The following is a 26,035-nucleotide window of genomic DNA, read 5'->3' on the forward strand; positions in this document are numbered from 1 at the left end:
GCGGTGCTACGGTGGCGAGCTGTAGTCCCAGGGCCGCTGCAAAGTCCTCCATGGCCGTTGGGTGATGTAGGACATGCTCCTGTTCTCCAATGCGTACTTGGAGTTTGAAGGGGTGGCCCCACCGGTATCTTAGCCCTTGTTGTGTCAGGGCCACTGTAAGGGGTTTTAAGTCTCTTCTCTTCCTCAATGTTGTAGGGGCTAGGTCCTGGAAGAAGGCTAGTGTGTGATTCCCATGCTTTGGTTGTGTTGTTCTAGCCGCCGCCATGATTTTTTCCTTTGTGGCAAAGTGTAAGAGGCGTACTATCACGTCTCGGGGGACCGATGGGTTGAGGGCTGCTGGTCTCAGGGCCCTGTGTGCCCTGTCTATCTCCCTGTCTTGGTCTGAGGAGTGTGGGAGTAAGGATCTGAATAGATCTTGCAATGTGGGTAAGATGGCGTCTGTGTCCACAGTCTCTGGCATACCTCTTATTCTAATGTTGTTCCTGCGTGAACGGTTATTTAGATCTTCAAGGCGGTCTTCCAGAAATTGCACTTTATCACTTAGATAATAGATGTCTTGTTTATGCTGGGTGGTGTTTGCTTTAATTTGTGTGATGTCGGTTTCTGCCTGGGTGGTGCGGTCGTTGAGGGCCTCGATTTCTCCTTTTAGGCCTGAGATGTGTCGCTCCAGTTCCGCAGCCGTGTGTGCCTTTATGTCTGCCGTGGCGTCTTGCAGCATTTGGCGGAGGTCGGCTTTGGTGAGCGGCTCTCGTGGTGTGCGGTAGGCTGTTGATGTGTCTCTGTCAGGGGCTTCACTTTCGTCGGTTTCTGCCCCGGATTCTTGGGCCTCTTGTGACAAAGATGGCCGCCCGTGTTCCCTGGTGGCGCGGAACATCGAGGCCACTGTTAAGGGGGTGTCCTTTTTTTTTTTAGTGCCTCCCATAGCGATGTTGTGTGGGGGGTTCTCTGGCAAGTGTGTACCCCCGAATTTGGAAGTAGATTGTCGGATAAAGGTGCCGATGTTAGCTGATTATGGCTCGTGGACGGGAGAGCTCAGGCTTCACACGTCTTTCTCCATTGGCGTCCAGGCTCCGCCCAATTCTTTATTTTTGAAGTGCAGGTGAGTACATACAACTTGTCGTGCCACAATGGCATTCCACAATTGTGTCAAGATACATAGCTTACATATTATAAGGCAATGAGTTCAACATGCACAATTTTTAAAAGAGTGTGAAAACAGGTTTATAGACATGCTAGTGAGATTTATCTAGGGTAGAATTGTATCAGCAACATTCCTGGTATGGGGGGCTATCTAGATGTCAGGTGAAATGTAGTAATACAAGAGGTTATCTTTAATCAGTGTCTGCTTTGTTTTGGAGCAGTTAGGTGAGGTGTTTTTCAGTTTAGCTGCCCTGTGTATGTGCGTGGAGTATGCTGTCAGCTACGGCTAGGCTTAGTGATTCGGTCGTCAGCCTAACTTGCAGTGGACTAAAGCATGTTGTTTGAGAGTGGAGAAGTGAATTTAAAATGACAAAATAACCAAATTTAAAATCATAGTCAACTTCGACCTATGGATTTGTATTGCACATAAACAAGGCAAGCCCTGCGTCTTTGCAGTTGGAATTTTTTGCATATTTGGCTATATTTACCTAGAAATTGTAAATTTTCTCTGAATTCATTTTAAATTCACAATTATTTTTTCAGATAATCCTGTTCATTAACTTTACAATTTAAACTACAAACCATGACACAAATAATGACATTGCTTATTAATGGAGCTATGTGGGTGTCAATTATCCACAAACTACATTAATATGTCAAACCCTTTCTGGCAGATCTTATTCCCATCAGGAACAAACTGTCCCGTATTCATCCGCTTATAAAAATGGGATTCATGGAATTTACTGTTCAGACAGGAAAAGTTGTGCCAAGCATCAATCAAATCCACAGGAGGGTTTGTCCTGAGTAACAATTAAGCAAATGGGAACCTGGTAACTGCCTTTGGGGTCAACAGATCCAGAGGAGGGGTATTTAGGCCCAGTTTTCATCCCGCTCAGTGCCCTGTCGTGGTTTCCCTTGTGGTTGTCCGAGAGCGCGTTATTGATTCTGGTAATTCTGGTTATTTGACTTTGGCATTGTTTTTGACTTCCCTGTTTTCTGGCATCCCTGACCCCTGGCTTTTCCTTATCGTTGTGTCTATTTCTGTTTCCCGGGACCTATTCCTGACTATTCTTTGGTATGTTAGTCCAGCCATTCTAAGGTACGGTATACGTTACCTATTAGTCCTCTGTATTACACAATTCTACGTGATTGATCACACTGTAATCCTGACACAAACTTGCCGTGCCATCATCGTATACATTGCCTCTGTAAAAGTGATGTGCATGGGTTAAGCACAAAAAAAAAGGAACCAGGCACCAGGTTTTGAGGACACAGATAATCTCTGTAGTATTTAAAAAATATATGCTATGTAGTGACATGCAAATGCTGATGTCTGGAAATCCAGTGGCAAATCAGTTGGTGTAGATAGCAACTTTTGATGCACAGTTATTTAGCAGACTAGCTGTTTACTGTCCCCAAATAAGGATACAAAACAGTTTTTTATATTGCTCACATTACAAAAGGTTTTGCAGCCATCAATGATCGGTCTGTATCCAGTGCACCGACACAGATTCCCTAAAGGAAAGAAGTGCATGTAAGATAAAGTTCAAAACTTTGACAAACTGTATTTTTCTTAAACTTTACACAATTATATTTAAATAAGCACTCCTAAGGGGAACGGTCGCTTCTATCGACCTTGTCCCACTGAAACAAAACACTGAATATCACCTATATGTGTTAAGCTTTTTCAAGGCATACTCTTTTCTTTTAAGTTAAAGATTTTGCCGATTACACTTTAACCCAGTTCAAACAAGACAAAGTCTTTGCAAACATTGCAAATAAAAAGGAGAAATATAAACATTGGCACTTTTCTCCTTCTCTCTATGCTGATCGCCTAGTGCACAGGACAGAGATTATAACAGGGAATGACAGGGAGGGAATGGAGGCGCCCAGCTGCAGGATAGAGGTGAGCATTTCTACATTTACATTTATTTTTCACAGCTCGTGGACATATATATTTGTTAACTATAGGGATATGTAAACATATCATTAAAAAACTAAAAATAAATTACCTAGGAAGTGACAGTTCCTCTTTATGCACCATAACCACTGCAGCCCATTTTAGTGATTATTGCACAAGAAGTCAATATGCACGATTGCCTGGTTTCATGTCAAACCAGTGTGGAGAGGTTTAACAAAAAGCAGGCCTAACACCAGCCTCCAAAGGCCATTCCTACTACAGCCAAAATGATGTTAAAATTACACTTCTGCAAATTCATCTAAACTTGATGGCAATAATAGGATGAAAACAATGGAGACTTGCTTTTGCAAAAAAAAAAATGTGTTCTGTAACTTTGCATCTTAAAGGAACACAAACATGTATACCGGACACTATAGTGCCTGTGTGGCTGGTTAATTCCACGGCCTCCGTTAGATCTGTCTGAAAAGGTGATTTTACTTGCGCTTTCTCCAATACCTTGCCGATCATACTATGGATTGGCCTGTCTCCGTGGTTGAGATCATCAATCTTGATGATCTCAGCCAACCCACTGCGAAGCTATTATGCATGCACAGCAAAATGCTGCACCAATCAGAATCTCCTCATAGAGATGCATTGAATCAATGCATCTCTATGGGGAATGTTCAGTGTCTCCTAGCACTGACACAGGAAGCACCTCTAGTGGCCATCTGAGTGACTAGAAATGTTACTAGGCAGTAATGTAGACACTGCATTTTACCTGGCAAGGCAGCATTTACAATGAACATCCTGAAAGGACAGGTTGTTCTGGTTAGAACAGTGTCCCTTTAACTCGGCCTCCTCTACCCCACCTCCGAACTCTAAAATTCTTCCTTATTTCTGCTTCTTGTACTGTGCTACACGAGATCACTGCTCCCTAAGCCCACCTTACCAACAAAGCAGATAATTAAACAAGTCCCTAATGCCATGCTCTAAGCCAGTGCACCAAGATCTTTGAAATCAGGTTATTTCTTGCCTCTCACCTATACAGAGTTCAGATAAAAAGAGACATAACGGATTATTTTTTATATTAGCTAAAACTACTCCTTGGAAAGTGTAGAGGACATGCCTGATTAATTAGAGGTTTGGGGATTTCTTGCAAATGCAGTAACATCAAATGTGAGTGTTTTTTTTACATCCTATTATTTTGGAATAGTTGTTTTGAATGTTTCTCAAAATGCATTATTTATAGAAAGCATAGAAAAGAATTGGCAAGACTGAAATGTCCTTTAATTTCCTCTACGCTCTTTCTTACAAGCTGTGAACCATTCCTGTGTACATGATGAAGATTTAAACAAAGTATAACTGCGTGGTTTCCAGACTTGCTCCTGCTGTGATTCAGGATCCTATAGCTCCACTCTTCAAAAAAGCATTCTTTGGGTTTCCTGCTGCAGACACACGCGCTGGAACAGGGGCGTAACTAGGAAACACAGGGTCCCTGAGCAAGAATCAGAGAAGGGCCCCCTGCAGTGGTGGAACTAATGTAGAGAGAGCCCTGGTGCAACAATTTTTGGGGGGCAACCAAAAGGTAGATCTCCGTCTGTCATGCAACTGTCATGCAACAATCATGCACTGATTGTGTTTTTGTATGGAGTATGCTTGTGTAAATGTAGTGGTGTGTTTGTATGTAGTGTTGGCATTTGAATACAAGCATGCATTTATGTGTAGTGTCTTTCGAATGCAAGGGAGTGCTTATATATAATTTTAGTGTTTAAAGGATCACTATAGTGTTAGGAAAACAAAGTGGTTTTCCTGACACTATAGTGCTCTGAGGGTGCCCCCACCCTCAGGGTCCCCCTCCTGTGGCACTGAAAAACCCCTTCAGTTATTTACTTTAATCCAGCGCCGGGCTCCCTACGGCACTGGTGACCTCTCCTCCCCGTCCGACGTCAGTGGAGCCAAATGCACATGCGTGGCAAGTGCCGCACGCACATTCAAAGTGTCCATAGGAAAGCATTTCTGAATGCTTCCCTATGGACGCTCTGCACGATGGATGCAAAATTCACACCCAGCATCGCAGATGCGCCTCTAACAGCTATGTTTACATCTGAAGGGTTAAAACCTGAGGGACATTGCACCCAAACCACTTAATTGAGCTGAAGTGGTCTGGGTGACTATAGTGTCCCTTTAATACAGAAGTTTGTTTGTATGTTGACATTTCAATGCAGGGGTGTATTTGTAGTGTTGACATTTAAATACAGGGATGTATTTGTGTGTAGTGTTGGCATCTGAATGCTGAAATATATGCACATTTACACATATACTGCCACACACACACACACACCCATGATATGCATAAACACATATACATTGACACACATGCAGAAATACATACACACATATATATATATATATATATATACACACACACACACACACACACACACACACACACTGACACGCATACAGATACAGGCACACAGATACACACACTGAAATACAGACACAGACAGACTGACAGACATATAAATACACACACATGCTGATCAAAATGTACACTTTTATAGCCACCCTCCAGTTTACTACCTTTTGTATACAGGAGAATGGCCTTTTCTGGGGTCCAGCGTGCTGGCTGTAGTAGCTGTGAGTTATGGGCTGTCTCTCCTGGCTCAGCCCTCTCTCCCACGTGGCTCCAGTCTCCCTGAGAGATAGTGACAAGCTGTCACTTCTTCCCGTGCTGCCGATAAGAAGTGAGCCTTGTCACGCTGTTAAAGAGCCACCGTGCCAAATAGGGCCCCTGCTGACAAATGCCCACTGGGTGGCCTTAAGTGCATGGGCTACGGGATGGGCCACCTTAGTGTGATGTAGTTGCACCAACAAAAGTTCCACCACTGCCATTGTGCAATTCTATCTGTAAGTCATCAGGAGTTGGACAGAGCAACCAGGCCTCCTGTAGTGATGGGCCGGTCGCAGCTGCGACCCACGCCACTGCTGTGGAAGTTTGAAGTACTTCGCATCCCACACTGTAGTGCAGTGATGGAGAACCTATGGCACACATGCAAAAGCTGGCACGCCAAGCCCTCTCTGTGGGCACACATCCATAGGTCACCAGGGGGCCTACTCTGCTTTCGTATCATTGGTGGGTGGGATGGAGGGCTGCGAGGGAGCACTGACTTACGTGCTGTTCCAGCACTACTCCCTCCGCACCAGTGGCAGATCGGGGGGGGGGGGGCAATGGGGCAATTGCTCCTCTTTCCGAGAGCCAATGCTTTCCCCTGCAGGGCCGGTGCCTTTACGGACCAGAGGGGAAATCAGAGATCTCCCTCATGCTTCCGCAGGCACTTTGCTGGCAGCCGAAAGGGGAGAGGAGACCCATGAACTCTATCTTGCAGCTCCACCGGGTCGCATCTCATGAAGCGTTGCCGCGGTTACCATGGCAATGCTCCGGTCTCGTTTGAGTAAACTCTAGCCCTGGAGCTGCAGGCTAGAGTTCACTCACCACTAGAACTGCTAGGGATTCTCCAACGGACCACCAGGGATTCACAATCGATATCCCCCCTCCCTGGGCAAAGGTAAGAAGGGAGGGGGGATATAAACGCATATTTATTTTAATTAGAAACACTTGTATGTTTTAATCAGCCCCCTCCCCCAACTACACACACACTTCCCCACCACAAACTGCCCATACTCACACTGCCCCACCACACCCCCATACATACACTGCCCCCACATCCCCCATACACACACTGCCCCCACTACACCGCATACACACACTGCCCCCACATCCCCCATACACACACTGCCCCCACTACACCCCATACACACACTGCCCCCACTACACCCCATACACACACTGCCCCCACTACACCCCATACACACATTGCCCCCACTACACCCCATACACACACTGCCCCCACTACACCCCATACACACACTGCCCCACTACACCGCATACACACACTGCCCCCACTACACCCCTATACACACTGCCCCCACAGCCCCCATACACACTGCCCCCACAGCCCCCATACACAAACACTACCCCCACAGTATTCAGGTTTAATTGCCGTGTTGGCACTTTGAGGAAAAAAAGTTGGTCTGTATTGCGGTTTGGGCATTCGGGCTCAAAAATGTTCGCCATCACTGCTGTAGAGAGTGATGTGCTAACCTGCTTTCAGCTCTCTCACCTATGATTGCCTTGGCTTTAACATTATCAAAGTGACACCAACAACAACCCTGCACCCTCTGCTCTTAACATAAATGCAAGATGCATGGCTTAATCCTCAGGTTTATAAGTTTATGTATACCACAACACCGTCACTTTCACACCCTCCTTACATGTGTTTTGTCATTGTTTTCAGCCAAAGCTGCATTAGTTTGATTATGTTTGCCACATAAAGTTATAACCTTTTCTAGAATAACAGCGTAACAAAGTGTGTAAAATATGTCAGCGCAATATAAATTCTATTGTTTATTGGATCATTCCAAAGCCTAACAGAGCTCTACATATTCACTCTAAATTATTTACAGGATATCACAACACACAAGTCTAATCACTTCAGTTCACACTATCCAGGAAATTTTAATTTGTAATAGTTGTGGTGTAAAGAGTCCTTGGAAGTTGTCCCAATGATATATGTTAAAGTGTTTACTAGCAGTTTGATTTTAACAGGATCGTCCGGCACCCAAAGTCCAAAAGCCATGGCTGCAGGTTGGTTAATGCAGACGTTTTCAACTTTGGAACACAGGAGGTAGGTTGTCCCAGCTTATCATTGCCACTCAAAGTTGGATGGTCTAATGAGGAAGTACTTCTAAGCAGGGTGAGCACTGTATTTTTGTGAAACCAGTTATTCAAGACTCTTTCTACCATAACTACTACAATAAGATGGTTGGACTGCCCCTTTAAAGACTGCCCATCATAAGCTTTCAGAGCAATTTTACTATTAAAAAAAATAAAAAAAAATCAACATTGATGCCCAAAATTTTAAAATTAACTCTCTTACCTCCTAGTGCCTCGTAGATTTGATCCATTGTGGGCTCAGGATGGTTCCTCACTAATGCATACATGGACATCACCATTCCAGGGGTGCAGAACCCACACTGAGAGCCATGAGCTTTTGCTATTCTTTCCTGCAATTTATCATGAATTACATAAATATGGACACTTTCCTTGGGAACAAGATTCTGTAACACTTTTATACTCTGGATGAAAGGAATTTGGTAAATGAAACATTTTTCTTTATCATCACATCAAGCCATTACAAGCATTCTCCATTCTTAGAGTAACATATTCTAATTCCCAGTAATAGTTTTGGATGGCATTTTTGGGTTTACCACCAAGTAATAAGGACTGTGACTAACCATATTTATGTATAGTTTCACATTAAACAATTGAGACAAACAGTGTAATTCTATGACATTAAAATATGGAGTTAGCAATAGAAAATTTATCTTTAAGCAACATGATATATATATATATATATATATATATATATATAACAAGATTAAGAATATAGGATGCACTCACAGGATTTGGTGAAAAAAAATCTGTTGTTTTATTTAATAAAGGTGTAAATCCAAAACCGACGTTTCGACCTCTGCGGGTCTTTTTCAAGGTTACTGTAACAAGCAAAGTATTATCAATAAATACATAAAGTATAAGTGCACTTATCAATCATTTTCGTTGTGAATCCCTTCACCGATACCCGGAAGTGAGATAGGACCGCCCACGTGACGTCATTACGTCATTACGGGCCGGCGGAGAGCTCAGTGGTTGCTATAGAAACATGTAAACTACACATGTAGAACCCGAGTGTAACAGACGCCTTCCATTGACGGATGCTCCTAGCGCTTCCTGAGGACTCCACGCACTGCAGACGACACCACAACCACCGCAGGCTCCACAACCGCCGTAGCTTAACTGGAACCGCGCCGTCTTCCTTCCACCCTGAATGAACCTCCAGCATTCAGGACCGTGTGGGAAAGACCTCTCCTCCAAGGAGAGCGTAACAGGAACAAGAACCAAGTGATTAAAGCTCAAGGGAGTATGCAGAGCATAGCAATCCCCAGTGTGATATAGCAGTTCCCTCCAATAACGAGACAAGGCTACGTATGGAGGGTCAAGAAGAAGTCTGGTGTAATGACAGGGACTCTGCTTTTATGCAGTGCTCCCCTGCAAGGGAGGCGCCCACAGGCAATTAGGCATTAATTAATCACATATCGGTTACATCCCACATATTCCCTCCCCTCTGCTTGGGAGATAATTGAGTTTCCTACTGTATCTACTCAATTATCTCCAAGCTAAAACTTATACATTGTATACATTTCTATAACTTCTAAAATATACAAGTCACAAACATCATAATCAATCCATTGAGGGGAACAACATATTAAAAAATGGCACGAATCAGACCAGGGGTTCAAAAGTTAGTAAAAGTATTTTTAAAAACCCACTGCCAGCATGGCTTTCCGGCCCAAACCAGATTCCGAGTCTTCTATCCTGGAGATAATTGAGAAGTAATCCAATTATCTCCAAGGACAGAGGCAAAACTCCATTAGCCACATGGCAGACAAAGTACAATAAAATACATAAAAATACATACTGTTACATTTATCACATAGAACATACACCTTCTCCCTATCCCCAGATAGCTTAGATCTGAGCGCACATTATTACCGGATGGCGCTCAGATCACATACATACAGTTCAATCACCATGGAGCCAAAGTCTTTCATACAGTCTTTCAGTATACCGCTGGGCTCCATGGCATAGCTATCTGGGGTAGCATGGCTTTAACAGTCCGCAGAAAGGCACAAATAAACCTTTCGGCAGGGAAAATAACAGGTTTGAACTGCAGGGCAATAGTCGCAGGGCAGGAGGCAAGCATATAAGTCCTCTCCAATGCCCAGTGGCAAATGGCAGTTTGTCACACCGTGTATGTAAAAGAAAGTGAAACCAGTGTAGTGATGAAGGAACAATCAAGATGGAAGAAGTTGAAAGCATAAGGAGAATATAATGGTTGAATGGAATGATGCCTACTTGACCCAAAAACACCTAATAGAATGTGAAAGTGGCAATATGTATTTACAAAGAAAACGTGAATCAGTGAAAGCATTCCCAGTGAGAAATCAACTAAGTGACAAAGCAAATGATATCAAGGCATCAAATGTGTATATACAAAAGTATTGGAAATAGCTGGTCCCACTCTATTAGAGACAAGTAATAATCATAAATATTTACACTTACTAATCTATACATTCAATGTTGTCCACCTTAGTAGACAATCAACAAATGCTTCATAGATATTCTGAATCATACTACTTAAAACAAAACAAAAAACAAAACAAAAAAGAAAACAAAAAGAGGGGACTATTCGCTAAACAACTATTTATAAAAAAAGAGTCAAACGATCCCAAAAGATCTAACAAAACAACTAAACTTTAGGAGACATCCTGCTTAACAGCAGATACTATGCAAAATTCAACTGAAATGATCTGAGACATGTTGCTATAAACACAAAGAAAGGGGGATTATTCACTAAACCAACATTTTTTAAGACAGGGGATGCTGTGTCCAAATAATGGATCCAGTATGCTTCCCTCTGTAGCAGTAATTTGGATCTGTCACCACCTCGATGCGGAGGTGGGACATGGTCAATCGCGATAAACCTCAATGTGGGCAGTCGGTGTTGAAAAGCCAAATAATGTTTGGCAACTGGTTTTTCAGAATGTTGATCCCGGAAAGCTGTAGTTATTCCTGAGCGATGTCCTCTTATTCTATCACGGAGTGTTAAATCTGTCATGCCCACATATGATAGCCCGCAGGGGCATGTGATCATGTAAATGACATGATCCGTCATGCAAGTGATATGATGCTGAATAGAAATACGTTGGCCAGTTTGTGGGTGGGCAAAAGATGTACCAGATACCATATGGCTACATGTGACACATCCTGTGCATCTGTAGCAACCTTTTTTCTTGATTACTTTAGCTTGTTGGTAACAATGTATTGGATCATTTCGGACCAACATATCCCTCAAACTCCTGTTCTGTCTGTAACTGATAACTGGTGGTTTTTGAAAAATTGGTGACAAATGCTTGTCTGCTTTTAATATATCCCAGTGTTTGTATATAGTGTTCTTGATCTGTGTCGTATTGGTATGGAAAGTCAATGGAAGAAATAGTCGTTCTGTTGATCGATCACTGATTCTGTCAGAAGTTTTCTGAATTCTTTCTTTAGCTTTAGTCTCGGCTAGGGTAAGTATTTGAGATAAATAACCTCTGGCTAAAAATCTCTTTCGCATTTGTTGTAATTGTAAGTTCATTTGGACGAGATCACTGTTATATCGTAGTACTCGAATGAACTGAGAAATAGGCAGTGAATCAATAAGATGTTTCAGATGAAAACTGGTGGCTAAAAGCAATGTATTCCGATCTGTTGCCTTGCGGAAAAGAGTATAACCGATGCCTTTGTCGGTTTTAAATAATGATACATCCAAAAACTGAATAGTATGAGCATCAATTGTGGAAGTAAGTTTGATCGGAGTGTGTAAATTATTGATAGTAGTAACCATGTAATTAAGTTCTTCTTTGGTGCCTTTCCAAAGTAGCAGAATATCGTCCACAAATCTGAAGTACTTCAGTATTTTGGCGTAGAACTTAGAAAAAATATGATGTAGTTCAAACCAGGCTATAAATATATTGGCATATGAAGGAGCCATGGCCGCCCCCATCGCTGTCCCAAAGGTTTGTACATAAAAAGAATTTTCAAATTTAAAGTAATTGCAAGTGAGTGCAACTGTTAACCATTTACTTACTAACCAACATACTTTTTCCAGCTGCACTGTGAATGTTTACATGGTGTGTTCAATAAAAACATGGCAACATTTCATTCTTTATGTGTTATTAGTTTAAGCAGACTGTGATTGTTTATTGTTGTGACTTAGATGATGATCAGATCACATTTTATGACCAATTTGTGCAGAAATCCATATCATTCCAAAGGGTTCACATACTTTTTCTTGCAACTGTATATATATATATATATATATATATAAAATCGAGTGCTAGATGTTTATATTAATGTATGTACTATCCTACACGTAGTGTTATCCTACACATAGTGACGCCATTCTGTATACTTCGAGACACTTTTGTTTCATTGGGAACTGTATGTCCAGTGGTTTGTTCAGGAGTCCCAGCAACAGAGTTTTGGACCTGTTAGTTGGCTGCACTGGTCCCACATCCTTGGGATTTGTAAAAAAAAAATAAGAGGTAGGCCTGAAAGTCACAAGTGCGTTCATAAAAGGCAATATTTTGAGACAGTGTAGATAGAGATGTTGAGACCTGGGAGAGGAACAGAAAAGGCAAAGGCAGAGTGGGCAGTACCTGCCTGGAAGGAGAGAGCTGCCGCCTGATCCAGTGGAAGAGGTGATCAGAGACCTCAGTCAAGCTTTGGCAACTGGGTCTTAAGTGCTCCAGAGTCCCCGGTAGCTTAGAGGAAGCTGACCTGGTAGAGTTACTGAATCGGAGTACAGGAGCTGCGGCACACTTGTCATGTTTTGCACTGCTACCCAGTGTTTGTAAAGTGTTTATTTTGACAATAAAATCATAAAGAAGCAAAAATAAAAATAAAGGATTACTGCAAACAATGAATCGGCTCTTAGTCAGTTACTGGTTTATATGTTAAAAGATCTGATATACATGTTTGCCCTATTTTCTGTTTTCTCAAGCGTAAATCAATTAATAATTAACAGATTACCGTATGTATGGCATATCACATTCAGCAAACTAAACTCCTTCATAAACCTTTTTTAAAAGGCAAGAAGTTCACAGCAGTGACAGTAGCAATCTATTAACAGTTTATTGCGGAGCAGTTAGTTGTGAAAAATGGAAAGCCAACCTAAAAAATGTAACAACAAAAAAAACAAAAACAGTAAAATAAAATAAGCTATTGTAAACTAGATTTTGTTAGTAAATTGTGCACTCACAATTATTACTATTTTGAGGCTGATTCACTAAACCCCAAAACATAGTGAATTGAAAACCAACTATTTCGGGCTAAATTTTGCAATTCGGTTTTCAAATTACTACCATTTTGGCATTTAGTGATAAAATTCCCCAGCGAAAAAATGCCAAAGCCAATAGTAGACACACCTGTGGTTATGCAAGGCCTATAAAAAGTATATTGTGAGTTCATCAAAACCTTCTAAATCATCTGCCTGCGCAAGCAATAAAAATTACGTACATTTGCTTTTTTTTACATTTTTTAAAGCTGTTCTAACCTGCAGAGTAATTACGGTTGCTACATGTGTTTGCATTGCAGATACTTATACTAAAAAAACACAAGTCAGTGCTGCATTTGAGTTTCTTTCACAGGTAACCGTGTCTAAACTCTTAGGTATAGTCTACCTGTACTGGGTGCAGTCTGCTGGTGCTGCTTCCAATTCCCTCGACAGTGGTGATAGCTGTTCCATGTAGAGAACAGATAGGCAACAGGCACGCGTTTGCAGAGTAATGTCTTAAAAATGTTAAGAACTGTGTTGAAAAAAAGGGGTGACTTAATGGAACAAATAAATGAAAAATGTGTATGTGTGACTTTAAATCTGTCATTTTGCTGTAACAGTACAAATCTCTTAAAACATTTTGATAGACAAAACAATAGTTATAGTTAAAAATGTAGAGGTTTTTTTTTTTAGAATAGATAAATACTTTGTAATGTAATTGTAAATGTCATTTAGTACATCATCCTGCCACTGGGTGCTCAGATTATTGCTGTTATTATACCTAAACAACAACATACAATGAAAGAGTCTCTCTGGGGTTTTAAAACCATAACATATTTTCATGTGCTAACCATCTTTACCATGCTGATATTTTTAAGGTCAATTTAAGTAACAATATTTTATACTTTAGACTAGAACAAAAATAAAACCATGTATAAAAAGAAATGTATATATATATATATATATATATATATATATATATATATGACACTACCGCTTTAACACTATATAAACTTAGCAATGCTGTTTCATTATGATCACACTCTTACAATTGAGAGACTGTCATTCAAAATATTGCTCCGGCCAATTTAAATAATCAAATAGATTAACCAATACATTATTCTACCTAAAAGGCCACCAAATGTATAAAGGCATGTCAAATTTAATAGTACCACACTGCTGGCCTTCTTTGCCTAAATCTTGTGCAGATATTCTTTTGTGGGATATTTGAAATCTCATTCTGAGATTGTCAAATACATGTACAAGCACCCATATCCAAGGTGGGGGCCATCTAGGAGAAGGCATGCACAGCTTCTAATCTGAATATTTATTGCAGATTTTACTTGCCGAAACGCGGGAACAAATTGCAATACCTACCAAGATCTGATCTTTTCCTACTCATAGTTTGGGATGACAAAACAAAAATGTTGTTTCATAAGCAGATCCCAACAGAAAGAAAGGTGGTTCTGGAATTGAAGTGGCCATAAAAAAAAAAAAAAAAAAAAGAGTTTGTCCCTTAATCCTATTCATTCAGATAAGAATTTGTAGATCTAATGAGAGACACAGATAGCGTTACATAAAATTCTGTGTACCCCTCTGAAAGTTGTTGTTGTTCTTTTATTATTGTGTTTAAATACTTAGTATGTCTAATAACTCAGTATTAAAACAATTCATGCCTTCTTGTTACTTTTCATGGTTATGGTCTTAAAGTTAATGTTAGGCTAGGTTTACTAGAATATACGTTCAGGATACAATATCTTGCGAGAGACTGGATGGATAGTTGAAACCATCACCGTGCAGGCACCACATCCACCTCCTCCACATCCATATTTGGTTCCTGTGAGTAGAACTGAGTGAAACAGTTAAAGAAAAAAATATCCAATTCAAGTTTTTAGGCTTAAGAATACAAGACAAAGATTAAAGACACTGTTCCTCTAATCTTTTAACAATGTTTCATTCTAGAGATGAAAATGTGGGCTGTCAGCCAGCCGGAAGTCTCTTCCTGGCTGCCAATATCAGTTTTGTACAATTTTTTCATCTGGTGCCATCACACACAGCATGCTAACTCTAGATGCCTAGCACAGGATGCCCGAAGCTGGGTTGAGTTACACACACTGTTAAAAGCTCCTGCTGCCCAGCTCTCCAGCACTCTCCAACTCCCTGCTAAAGAAAAAACATAAATAGGGTTTGACCTCCGCTATTAATAGGCACAAGTTAATCTATTTTGTTTTGCCTTCTTTGGTTTCTTCTACAGTGTCTTATTCACTTTTTTCCCAGGCTCTGTCTATTGGAATAGGTTTTAGAGGAACACTCCACGCACAATAATCACTATGATGCACTTCAGTGGTTATGGTGTCAAGAGTGTCCTCAGTAAGTAGTCAAACTATTTCTCTTCCCATCACACTAAGAAAGAAAGAAAACAATAAATAAGTAACCTTTTAGAGAGTTAAAAACGTGCATCAGTTGCAGGCAAAACTACATTGTGTCTTTTGTGCATCGCAAAACCTTCCCCATCATAAAAAGAAAACTGCATCCCTAAGGGGTTCATAATTTTTTAGATAAATATAAACAAAAACGTCTGAAATGCATTGAGCCTTAAGGATACGATTTTTCCTCAGGTAGGGCAGCAGCGTGACCTCTGGATCTGCATTCTTTTCGATAATCTGCATGAAAAAATTATAAGATTGCAGTTAAATATTAAAATTAAGAAAATATATATATTTTGTTTATCAGGAACTCTCTATATTAATCAAATAATTATAATTTCCAGATGTTGCATGGTTTTACTGAAAATACAAACACGCATTACATGGGATAGAAAATCAGGACAAATTTAGCAAACAAACCCAAATATTTTGGGAGAGATCATTTCTCATGAGGGTCTCGTGGTCACAGCAAGAAGTTTCCTTTCCTCTCTTGACTTATCTATTCCCAAAGGGCTTTATTTGTTATGTGAAAACAAACGCACATTTTTCAGGGTTTTCTTAAAACAAGATCAAATCACAAATGTGTCTGTTTGTTTAACCCCTTAAGGACCAAACTTCTGGAATAAAAGGGAATCATGACATGTCACACATGTCATGTGTCCTTAAGGGGTTAAAAGCATGCCAAAGATTGTAGTGTAAAAACGGATAGGTTTCTTCTATTTCCCCACCTGTGCTGTAAGATTAGAATAGTAGCTGGATCAAATACTGTCCACTACTGGTACTGAGAATCAAATATGAATGATTCTTCTCGACTAGTATATTCTAAGTTTTTACAGTGTAATTCCAAATGCAGAAAAAAAAAAAAAAAAAAAAACATAGGGTTATGTATAAAAAATAAAAAGTCTCTACCCTGTAAAGGTTAGAAAATCTATGCTAGTACAGATAAACATGTGTGGCATTGGTACCCCCCTATTGGTCCACTCTCACATCATAGTCAATTTAAACTCACTGTAGTTGTGTTATGGTGTTTGGAGTTTCATCAGGGCCGTTTGAAGGAATTTGGGGGCCCCAAGCAAAATGGACATGGATGCCCTCCTAAACCTTCCCCCCCCCCCCCCCCACACAGGAACCACAGCATAGCCATACAGTTTAAGTTTGCTTACTCCTTCCCCCCTCCCTATGTCCTTCTTACTCCCCTCCCCCTCCCTGTGCCCTTCTTACTCCCCTCCCCCCCGTGCCCTTCTTACTCCCCTCCCCCTATGCTCTTCTTACTCCCCTCCCCCCTATGCCCTTCTTACTCCCCTCCCCCTTTGCCCTTCTTACTCCCCTCCCCTCCTTTCCCCCCTCCCTGTGCCCTTCTTACTCCCCTCCCCCCTCCCTGTGCCCTTCTTACTCCCCTCCCCCCTCCCTGTGCCCTTCTTACTCCCCTCCCCCTCCCTGTGCCCTTCTTACTCCCCTCCCCCTCCCTGTGCCCTTCTTACTCCCCCCTCCCCCCTGTGCCTTTCTTACTCCCCCCTCCCCATGTTTTTTTACTCCCCCCTCTCCCCATGTTTTTTTTTACTCTCCCTCCCTCCCTCCCTATTTGTTTTACTCTCCCTCCCTCCCTATTTTTTTTACTCTCCCTCCCTACCTATTTTTTTTACTCTCCCTCCCTACCTATTTTTTTTACTCTCCCTCCCTACCTATTTTTTTTACTCTCCCTCCCTACCTATTTTTTTTACTCTCCCTCCCTACCTATTTTTTTTACTCTCCCTCCCTCCCTATTTTTTTTACTCTCCCTCCCTCCCTATTTTTTTTACTCCCCCCCTCCCTATTTTTTTTACTCCCCCCCCTCCCTATTTTTTTTTACTCCCCCCCTTCCTATGTTCTCAGTTCTCACCTCCCCTTCCCTGTAGCATGGCCAAGCTACTCTTCCTCCTGGCTGTCAGTCCGGCCGGGTACCGCGCAGTAACAGGAGATTCAGTTTCCTGTTCCTGGCCGGACTGAAAGGAAGTGAGCACTCAGTGCTCAGGACTGACAGCCAGGAGGAAGAAGAGCTTGGCCACGCTACAGGGAAGGGGAGGACGGAGGTGACTAGAGAGGAATGCTGCAGCCGCCTGAGGCTCTCTATAGAGCGCTCAGGCAGCTGAAGCCTTATAGGAAGGACCGGCAGCAGCTTCAGACTTGAATACAAGTAAGATTTTACTATCTTTAGGGAGGCAAAGGGGACCAAGGGGGCTAGATAGTGGTTTTAACACTATATGGTCAGGAATACATGATTGTGTTCCTGACCCTATAGTGCTCCTTTAATGTAAAAGTTTTGTCCAAAATAGCAGAATAAAAAAAAAAAAAAAACTTTCTAAGCTAAGCTTTTTTTTAAGTTTGGCTTACAGCCTAAAATTTGAAATTCACTTTCAGGGTTATTCACTTAAGTGAGAATTGTCATTTACTTAAAGTGAATTTCTCCATTTTTTTTACTCAAACATTTTATTGGTTTAAAAAAAAAGAATAGAAGAGTATGTTAGGGTTATAAAACCAAGGTTGATTTCTTATGTTGAGCAGGGTGTATTCTGGTTTTGTGCTGCCCTAGGCATGACAAAACTCAGGAACTCCCTTCTCCTCCCCTTCTAAATTTTACTTACTGTTAAAAACCTACACGCTCTTTGCCTGATAGACACACGCCTTCACTGATGCATACACTGACATACACTCACTGACAGATACACAGTCATTGTCACATACACACACTGATTAACCAACACACACTCACTGACTGACATGCACACTCACATTCACAGACAGACACACATACACACTCACTGACAGACGCACACTCACTCAGTGTCAGACACACATTGTGACACATACAGGTGATACTCGAAAAATTTAAATATCGTGCAAAAGTTCATTTATTTCATTAATTCCACGTAAAAGGGGAAACTAATATATGAGATAGACGCATTACATGCAAATCAAGATAGTTCAAGCTGGGATTTGTCATAAGTGCGATGATTATGGCTTACAGCTCATGAAAACCCCAAATATACAATCTCAGTAAATTATAATATTGTGAAAAGGTGCAATATTCTAGGTTCACAGTGTCCCACTCTAATCAGCTAAGTAATTCATTACACCTGCTGCAAAGTGTTTCTGAGCCTTTAAATGGTCTCTCAGTCTGGTTCAGTAGGAATCACGATCATGGGGAAGACTGCTGACCTGACAGTTGTGCAGAAAACTATAATTGACATCCTCCATAAGGAGGGAAAGCCTCAAAAGGTAATTGCGAAGGAAGTTGAATGTTCCCAAAGTGCTGTATCAAAAGCACATTAATAGAAAGTTATGTGGAAGGGGAAAGTGTGGAATAAAAAGGTGCACAAGCAGCAGAGATGACCGCAGTCTGGAGAAGATTGTCAGGAAATGGCCATTCAAAAGTGTTGGGGACTTTCACAAGGAGGGGACTGAGGCTGGAGTCAGTGCATCAAGAGCCACCACACACAGACGGACCCTGGACATGGGCTTCAGATATCGTATTCCTCTTGTCAAGTCGCTCCTGAACAACAAACAACGTCAGAAGTCTTACCTGGGCTAAAGAAAAACAGACCTGGTCTGTTGCTCATTGGTCCAAAGTCCTCTTTTCTGATGAGAGCAACTTTTGCATCTCATTTGGAAACCAAGGACCCAGAGTCTGGAGGAAGAATGGAGAGGCACACTGCAAGATGCTTGAAGTCCAGTGTGAAGTTTCCACAGTCTGTGTTGATTTGGGGAGCCATGTCATCTGCTGGTGTTGGCTTCATTAAGTCCAGGGTCAACGCAGCCGTCTACCAGGAGATTTTGGAGCACTTCTTGCTTCCTTCCACAGACGAGCTTTATGGGGATGCTGACTTCATTTTCCAGCAGCCACCTGCCCACACAGCCAAAAGCACCAAAGCCTGGTTCAATGACCGTGGGATTACTGTGCTTGATTGGCCAGCAAACTCGCCTGACTTGAACCCCATAGAGAATCTATGGGGCATTGCCAAGAGAAAGATGAGAGACATGAGACCGAACAATGCAGAAGAGCTGAAGGCTGCTATTGAAGCATCCTGGTCTTCCATAACACCTCAGCAGTGCCACAGGCTGATAGCTTCCATGCCACGCCGCATTGAGGCAGTAATTGCTGCAAAAGGGGCCCAAACCAAGTACTGAGTCCATATGCATGCTTATACTTTTCAGAGGTCCGATATTGTTCTATGTAAACTCCTTGTTTTATTGATTGCATGTAATATTCTAATTTACGGAGATTGTGGATTTGGGGTTTTCATAAGCTGTAAGCCATAATCATCGCACGTATGACAAATCACGGCTTGAACTATCTTGCTTTGCATGTAATGCGTCTATCTCATATATTAGTTCTCCCTTTTACGTTGCATTACTGAAATAAATGAACTTTTGCACAATATTCTAATTTTTCGAGTATCACCTGTATACTCACTGACAGACACAGTGACAAACACACATTCACACTCGATGACAGACATATACACTCAGTGTCAGACACACACATTCCCTTACAGACATACTCAGTGACAGCCACGCATACACATTCACTAACACGCACACACTAACAGATACTCACACACTCACTAGCAGAGACACACTGACACTCACCAGACACACTCTCACTAACAGACAGACACACGCACACACCAACAGACACACGCACACACCAACAGACAGACACACACACCAACAGACAGACACACACACTAACAGACAGACACACATACTAACAGACAGACACACACACTAACAGACACACTAACAAATTCACATTTTTTTAAAAAAATTTGCTTACATTTTTGTGGTATTTTGGTGAATTCTTCCCTGGGATCCAGTGGGGCTGGTAGTGCAATGCAGGTGGTCTGGCGGGCAGTCGGAAATGCAGGTGCACAGTTCAGGCAGGCGGCGAGGGAGTTCTGATCCTCCTGCTCAGCTCCCTCTTAGTGATGCCAGAGTGACGTCATATTCCGGCTCCAGCATCACTGCGGTGCGCGCGAGGGAGCTGAGCAGGAAGAGGTCAGAGGAGAGTGCTCCCTCGCCGCATGCAACATCAGCGCATTCCAGCCTCTGGGAGCCCTGCTGCTGGGCCCACCAGAACAAGAGGCTGACATCTGCCGGGGCGTTTGGGGGACGGCTTTTTTGCCGCCCCCGTCAAAGTGCCTCCCAAGGCAAATGCCTTGTCAGCCTCGCGGTAAATACACCACTGATGTTAAGACCAAAGTAGTTAAGCTAGAAGCATAGTTAATTTGGAGAATTTTTCTAGTTTGGCTATTTCAACCTTAAATTTGAAAATCATTTTAAACTTCAGACAATTCTCACCTTAGTAAAACACCCTGTTTTTCCTAAATTCAATTCCTAACAATTATTATTTTATTATATTTTATTTTATTATTTATATAGCGCCATCAGATTCCGTAGTGCTGTACAAAGGGTGGACTAACAGACATTTAATTGTAACCAGACAACTCGACGTACAGGAACAGAGAGGTGGAGGGCCCTGCTCAATGAGCTTACAATCTAGAGGACAATTGAGGATTATTCTCTAAACACCCAAGTGTAGCAAACAGACAGGTTTTTTTTCTAAACAGCAAGTAAAGTCAACAGCAAAATGTAGGCTAATAAAACTAAGGTGTGAATACATTTTTTTTCAGCTAGGTTTGCCTCAGTTTTGCAATTTAGATTTAATCTTCTAAAATTAAGTGTTTAGCGAATAACTCATCAGAATCAAACTACAAAAAATTCAGACTAAAGTAGCCAAGATGACTAAAGATGAATAATATTTGTACAAATCAGCTAGTTTAGCCTTAATGTTGCAGTTCAGATTTAATTTCACAACAACACACTGTTTAGTGAATAAACCACATAAAAAAAAAGAATTTGTTAGATGATCCAATAGATCACTAGATACAGTATCACAGTGTTCACAGTTGAAAACAACATTCCTGCATTCGAGACGCATGCTGCTGTGATTTGACAATGCATTGTACAGCTTTAATTCTCAAAAAAAAAATAACATTTCATTAGAGAAGCGTCTCCAGGAATTTAAGACAATAAAACGTAAAAAAGCCTTAACATACCTTCCTTCCATTCACAAAAAATATAAGTTCACAGACGCCTGCAGCATTTGCCATGGTTTTCCTGAGATACTTGTGTTTCAATCGTGTCGCTTTCCACTAAACTAAAGTTTTCAGGAAATGAGCCAAGAGTCTAAAAAAAAAAAAAAGTTAGCAAGTTCCTCCCCACTCTCTCTATTGGCAAACATGTTCATGTTGTGTACAGATCATAGTGCCAAACACTAGTTCTCATGGGATTTAATAGCAGAAAGTGATACAACACAGATAGTAATCTCATACTATTGCTTGATAATTTTCTGTATTAAAATGAGACTCGGTAACATACAGCTAACCATGTTCTAATTAATCCAGCTCAGGTACAATGGGTGTTATGTTTAAAGGGACACTCCAAACGTAGAGCACTATGACAAATTGTATTTTTCTTAAATGTTACACAATTAAAAAAAATAGTTAACATATTTAAATTGGCACTTCTAAGGGGTACGTCACGTGGAGTCTATCGAACATGTAACATTGAAACAAAACATTGAAAATCACAGATAAATATTAACCTTTTTACGAGATGCGATGTTTTCTTTTAAATTCCTTTTAAAGATTTTGCAAAATGACACGATAACAAGACAAATAACAAGTTTAGACAAGACAAAGTCAGGGCAAACATAGCGGAAAAATATAAATAAACATTGTTGCTTTTCGCATTCTCTCTATTCTGATGGCTGAGTGTACAGGACAGATATTATAACAGATAATGACAGGGAGGGAACATGGAGGAACCCAGGGAGGGGTGTGGTTTACTACATTTAAAGGGACACTCCAGACCCCTGAAGCAGTTTAACTTGCTGAAGTGCTTTGTGTGCAAATATTGTGTCCTCTTTTTTTTTTCATTTAAAAAAAAAAAAGTGTAGCCACATTTGAGACTCTAAAATGAGACCACATACTCCCAAACACAATGCACCACTCCTATTTACAAGTATCTTCCTGGTGGAAAGCCCACATATCGCGGTCTAACCTTCACACTGAAATGGACCTCACAAACTTTGAAAAACTTATCATGGCAGGTAAGCCGGCAAAAAAAAACATATCTACCATATATATATTGCTAATGCCCAAAAAGGCTATCAAATCCATGACCTGGGTACAGTCTTGGGAGAAGGATCTGGGTCATATAAGGTCAGAGAAGGAATGGTTAGCCTCGGTGAATGCGGCCAAGGGTATGTCGTCCTGTGCCACCCACCTAGAGATCACTCGTAAGCTCCTCTACCGCTGGTACATGGTCCCCACAAGACTCGCCACTATGAACCCATCTTTGTCTAATGTTTGCTGGAGATGCAAACAAGAGACGGGCTCATTCCTCCATACCTGGTGGAAATGCTCGAAACTTCAACCATATTGGAGCGCTGTCATATCATTAATACACCACCACACATCGGTCACAATACCGAACTCCCCAGCCTCTTTACTCTTATTTATGCACGATACATACTACCCCAAGCCAACCAAATACTTAATATTCCATATACTGGTTGCAGCCCAACAGCTCATAGCCAAAAACTGGTTATCACCCAATAATGCGCCATGCAAGAAATAATAAGAAACCTTTCCCAAGTCGGGAAATATGAATCCAACATAACGCAGGTCTCGCCCCAAGCGAGCTGGAGACATGAGGTGTGGGAAAACTGGGCACGAAAACACCCGACATGAGTAGGACCCATGAAAATCAAAATATAGCAATTACACACAGGCTGCAGAGGCATCTAAGGATAGTATAGCCTGCAAGTACTAAAGGCAAACATTACGACTTGTGGTTCACGATTCACAAAAAAAAGTGCTGATTTGCATAGAAGTCATCATTTATATGAATTAACCATGATATAGCTCGCTGACTGTCTGTCCTATTACTGTCCAGACTACCTGCCTTGCAAAGACTTCTCAACGAGCTGTAATACAACCCATTGAGAAGTCTGGTATTATTCAGTTAAAGTGAGAATTCAAAGGGAATTTTCAAGAGGATTGCAAATTTAAAGGGACACTAGAGTCCCAAAATAATGAGTCCATAAGGGAACCGCACACAGAATACCCCTCATGCTCTGCCTAGGAGTGCCAGGTGTCAACTGACTTGCCAGCGCTCACTCTGATGCAGGCATGCCAGGCTGGACATTAAGCGCCCCTCACCTCGTGGCTAATGTTGTCATAGCCGCTGGCACCATAACAAATTAATTCCGATTAAGGTGCTATGGTCCCAGGAGTGTTCCTTTAGGATAGTTTTTTATTTCATTGGAATTATAGTGAAATCTCAACACAGCTGCTAATATGAGTATTTATTAACCCCTTAAGGACACATGACAGAAATAATCCGTCATGATTCCCTTTTATTCCAGAAGTTGTGTCCATAAGGGGTTAACGATGCCATCTTTATGAAATGTCCAGTAGTAACAGAACTGCTTTAAAGGGCACTTATAAGTACCTTGACCTTTTCAATTCAATTAAATGGTCTTATGCAGTGCCCCTGGCTTTTTGCTCCCATAATGTTAAACACTGCATTTGTGAGATACAGCAATATTGTTTATATTGTGGGGCTCAACACCTCTCTAGTGGCCGTTATGCGGTCAGCCCCAAGTTAGTTCTTCTGCAATGAGAACCAGGTCCAACTCGGTTCTTGATGTCCAACGTCCTTACGCATTGCACAAGGGTGTCGAACATTCAATCAATGCTCCTCAAACAGAGGCATTGGATTCAATGCTTCTCAGTAAGAATCATTTAACTGGAGGAGCACGGCTCTTGCCACACATAAGTTACTCACTTACAATGCTTCTCTGTGAGAAGCATTTCCTTGGACGAGAAGTCTTAAACATGTGAGCATGCTTGCTAACAAAAAAGAAGGCTGATTGGGCATCTATAATTACTGTCTCAGCACTGGAAAAATTGTAAGAAAATGGTTATTTAATGTAAAAACAGGAGGCTGAGGCACATTGATCAGAAGGAATAATCTTACCAAATCAAAAATTATTTGTTTCCCTTTAAGAAAAAGTGGATACCCACCAGTATTTACAGAACTGCTTAACTGAAAAGATCAAACATTGTTAGATAATATTCGGAAACTCTACCAGTTAAAATACAAGCTGGATTTGTGCTGACTCATGGTGAATAACAGATTGCTTTACACGGGACATAAACACATTCAATGATCTTCCAACGTGTATTTGTTTTGTTAACCCCTTAAGGACTGAGTTAATTGTACAAGTTGAGAAAGAAGAAAATAGAAAATACAGAGTATCCTGGAGGGTACAGGAGTATCAAGGAGTAAAAATAGTGGCTTAATGTATGTGAACAATTCCAGACCATTTATTCTGTATTTAATTTGGATTTCAGTAAGGACGCTATACTACAACATTTGGGTAGTGATTTCTACTCTAGGTAGCTTTTTAGCCTAACGTGACAGAGAAGTGGGGGAGGTTCTTTGCAAATATGACTATGTTGTGATTGATTAAAGGAGTGGTTTTGCACTTGGGGGGTTTTCTACACAAACCTCTATAATTATATTATTCTATTCCTTCCTATTGGAGCCATCTCTTAACCTCCACTTTCTCCACTTTTCTAGTATCTCTGTCCTACTATTACTCCACAGACCTGTTTGTTTTTATATTAACTATCCAAAGTTACATTTTATATGCTTAGTTTGCTTTTAAATTGATTATTAAAAGTTACATTTTACTTGCACATGGACTGCTGTCATGATACAAAGTAACTGCAGGCGTACTCCTTGATACTCCAGTACCATCCAGGATACTCTGTATTTTCTATTTTCTTCTTTCTCGGTTATTCAGTAGGGGTTACCCCCCATATTGCTTTAGCAGTCTGACACATTCTCCCTATTTTTGTTTTTCTAATTTAATTGTACAAGTTGTGATCAAAACAAAATGTAAACAAAACCTGGCATTTGCGCTATATGTCTGTTCAACCATAATTCCTAGATTTTACTAGTAACATGACGTAAAGTCATGATTTTATTAAAGACACGGAGGCGAGTATTATGCATATCTCTTTCTTTATTTCCTCAGCAGCAAAGATAGAGGAATATAAATATTATCAAAAATGAAAGAAAAAACTGTACAGGCATAACGAGTAGCCAATCACATAACAGAGGAAGTAGCTATATAAGTCCTGTGTCTCCCACAATCCCCCTCTTTCTTGCGCAACCGAAGACCAGGTAAGATAAACGATGTCCCACTTGATCCAAACAGGAAACGGGAAACAAAACGAGAACTTCAAGCTAAAAAAGATAGAAAAATATGGTAATTTCCAAACTCAAACTGTAGACTTACCAAACATAAACGTGAGGGATCTACATGAAACATGATGCTGAAATAGAATATAAATACATGATTAGAAATCAATATAAAACTGTCAAATCATCCAAGCATGATAAAAACTACACAGTACAAAAAACATGAACTCAATACAGACCCAATTGCCCAC

The 26,035-nt window shown here is 41.0% G+C and overlaps 1 protein-coding gene across 1 annotated transcript in view; it reads right to left on the reverse strand.

Moving 5' to 3' along the window:
• Positions 1–21,676, reverse strand: part of LOC134571542 (aldehyde oxidase 1-like) — a 125,922-nt gene extending 104,246 nt beyond the window's left edge. Inside the window, exons 1-6 of the mRNA XM_063429876.1 lie at positions 21,563–21,676; positions 15,647–15,704; positions 14,794–14,890; positions 13,448–13,556; positions 8,041–8,167; positions 2,594–2,655 (exon numbers count right to left, since the gene is read on the reverse strand). Coding sequence (XP_063285946.1) covers positions 2,594–2,655; positions 8,041–8,167; positions 13,448–13,556; positions 14,794–14,890; positions 15,647–15,704; positions 21,563–21,616 — 507 coding nt within the window. The 5' untranslated portion in view covers positions 21,617–21,676. The remainder of the gene's footprint in view (positions 1–2,593; positions 2,656–8,040; positions 8,168–13,447; positions 13,557–14,793; positions 14,891–15,646; positions 15,705–21,562) is intronic.
• Positions 21,677–26,035: the final 4,359 nt, after the last annotated feature.

This window comes from Pelobates fuscus, chromosome 8 (genome assembly GCF_036172605.1).
Source record: "Pelobates fuscus isolate aPelFus1 chromosome 8, aPelFus1.pri, whole genome shotgun sequence".
NCBI lineage: Eukaryota > Metazoa > Chordata > Amphibia > Anura > Pelobatidae > Pelobates > Pelobates fuscus.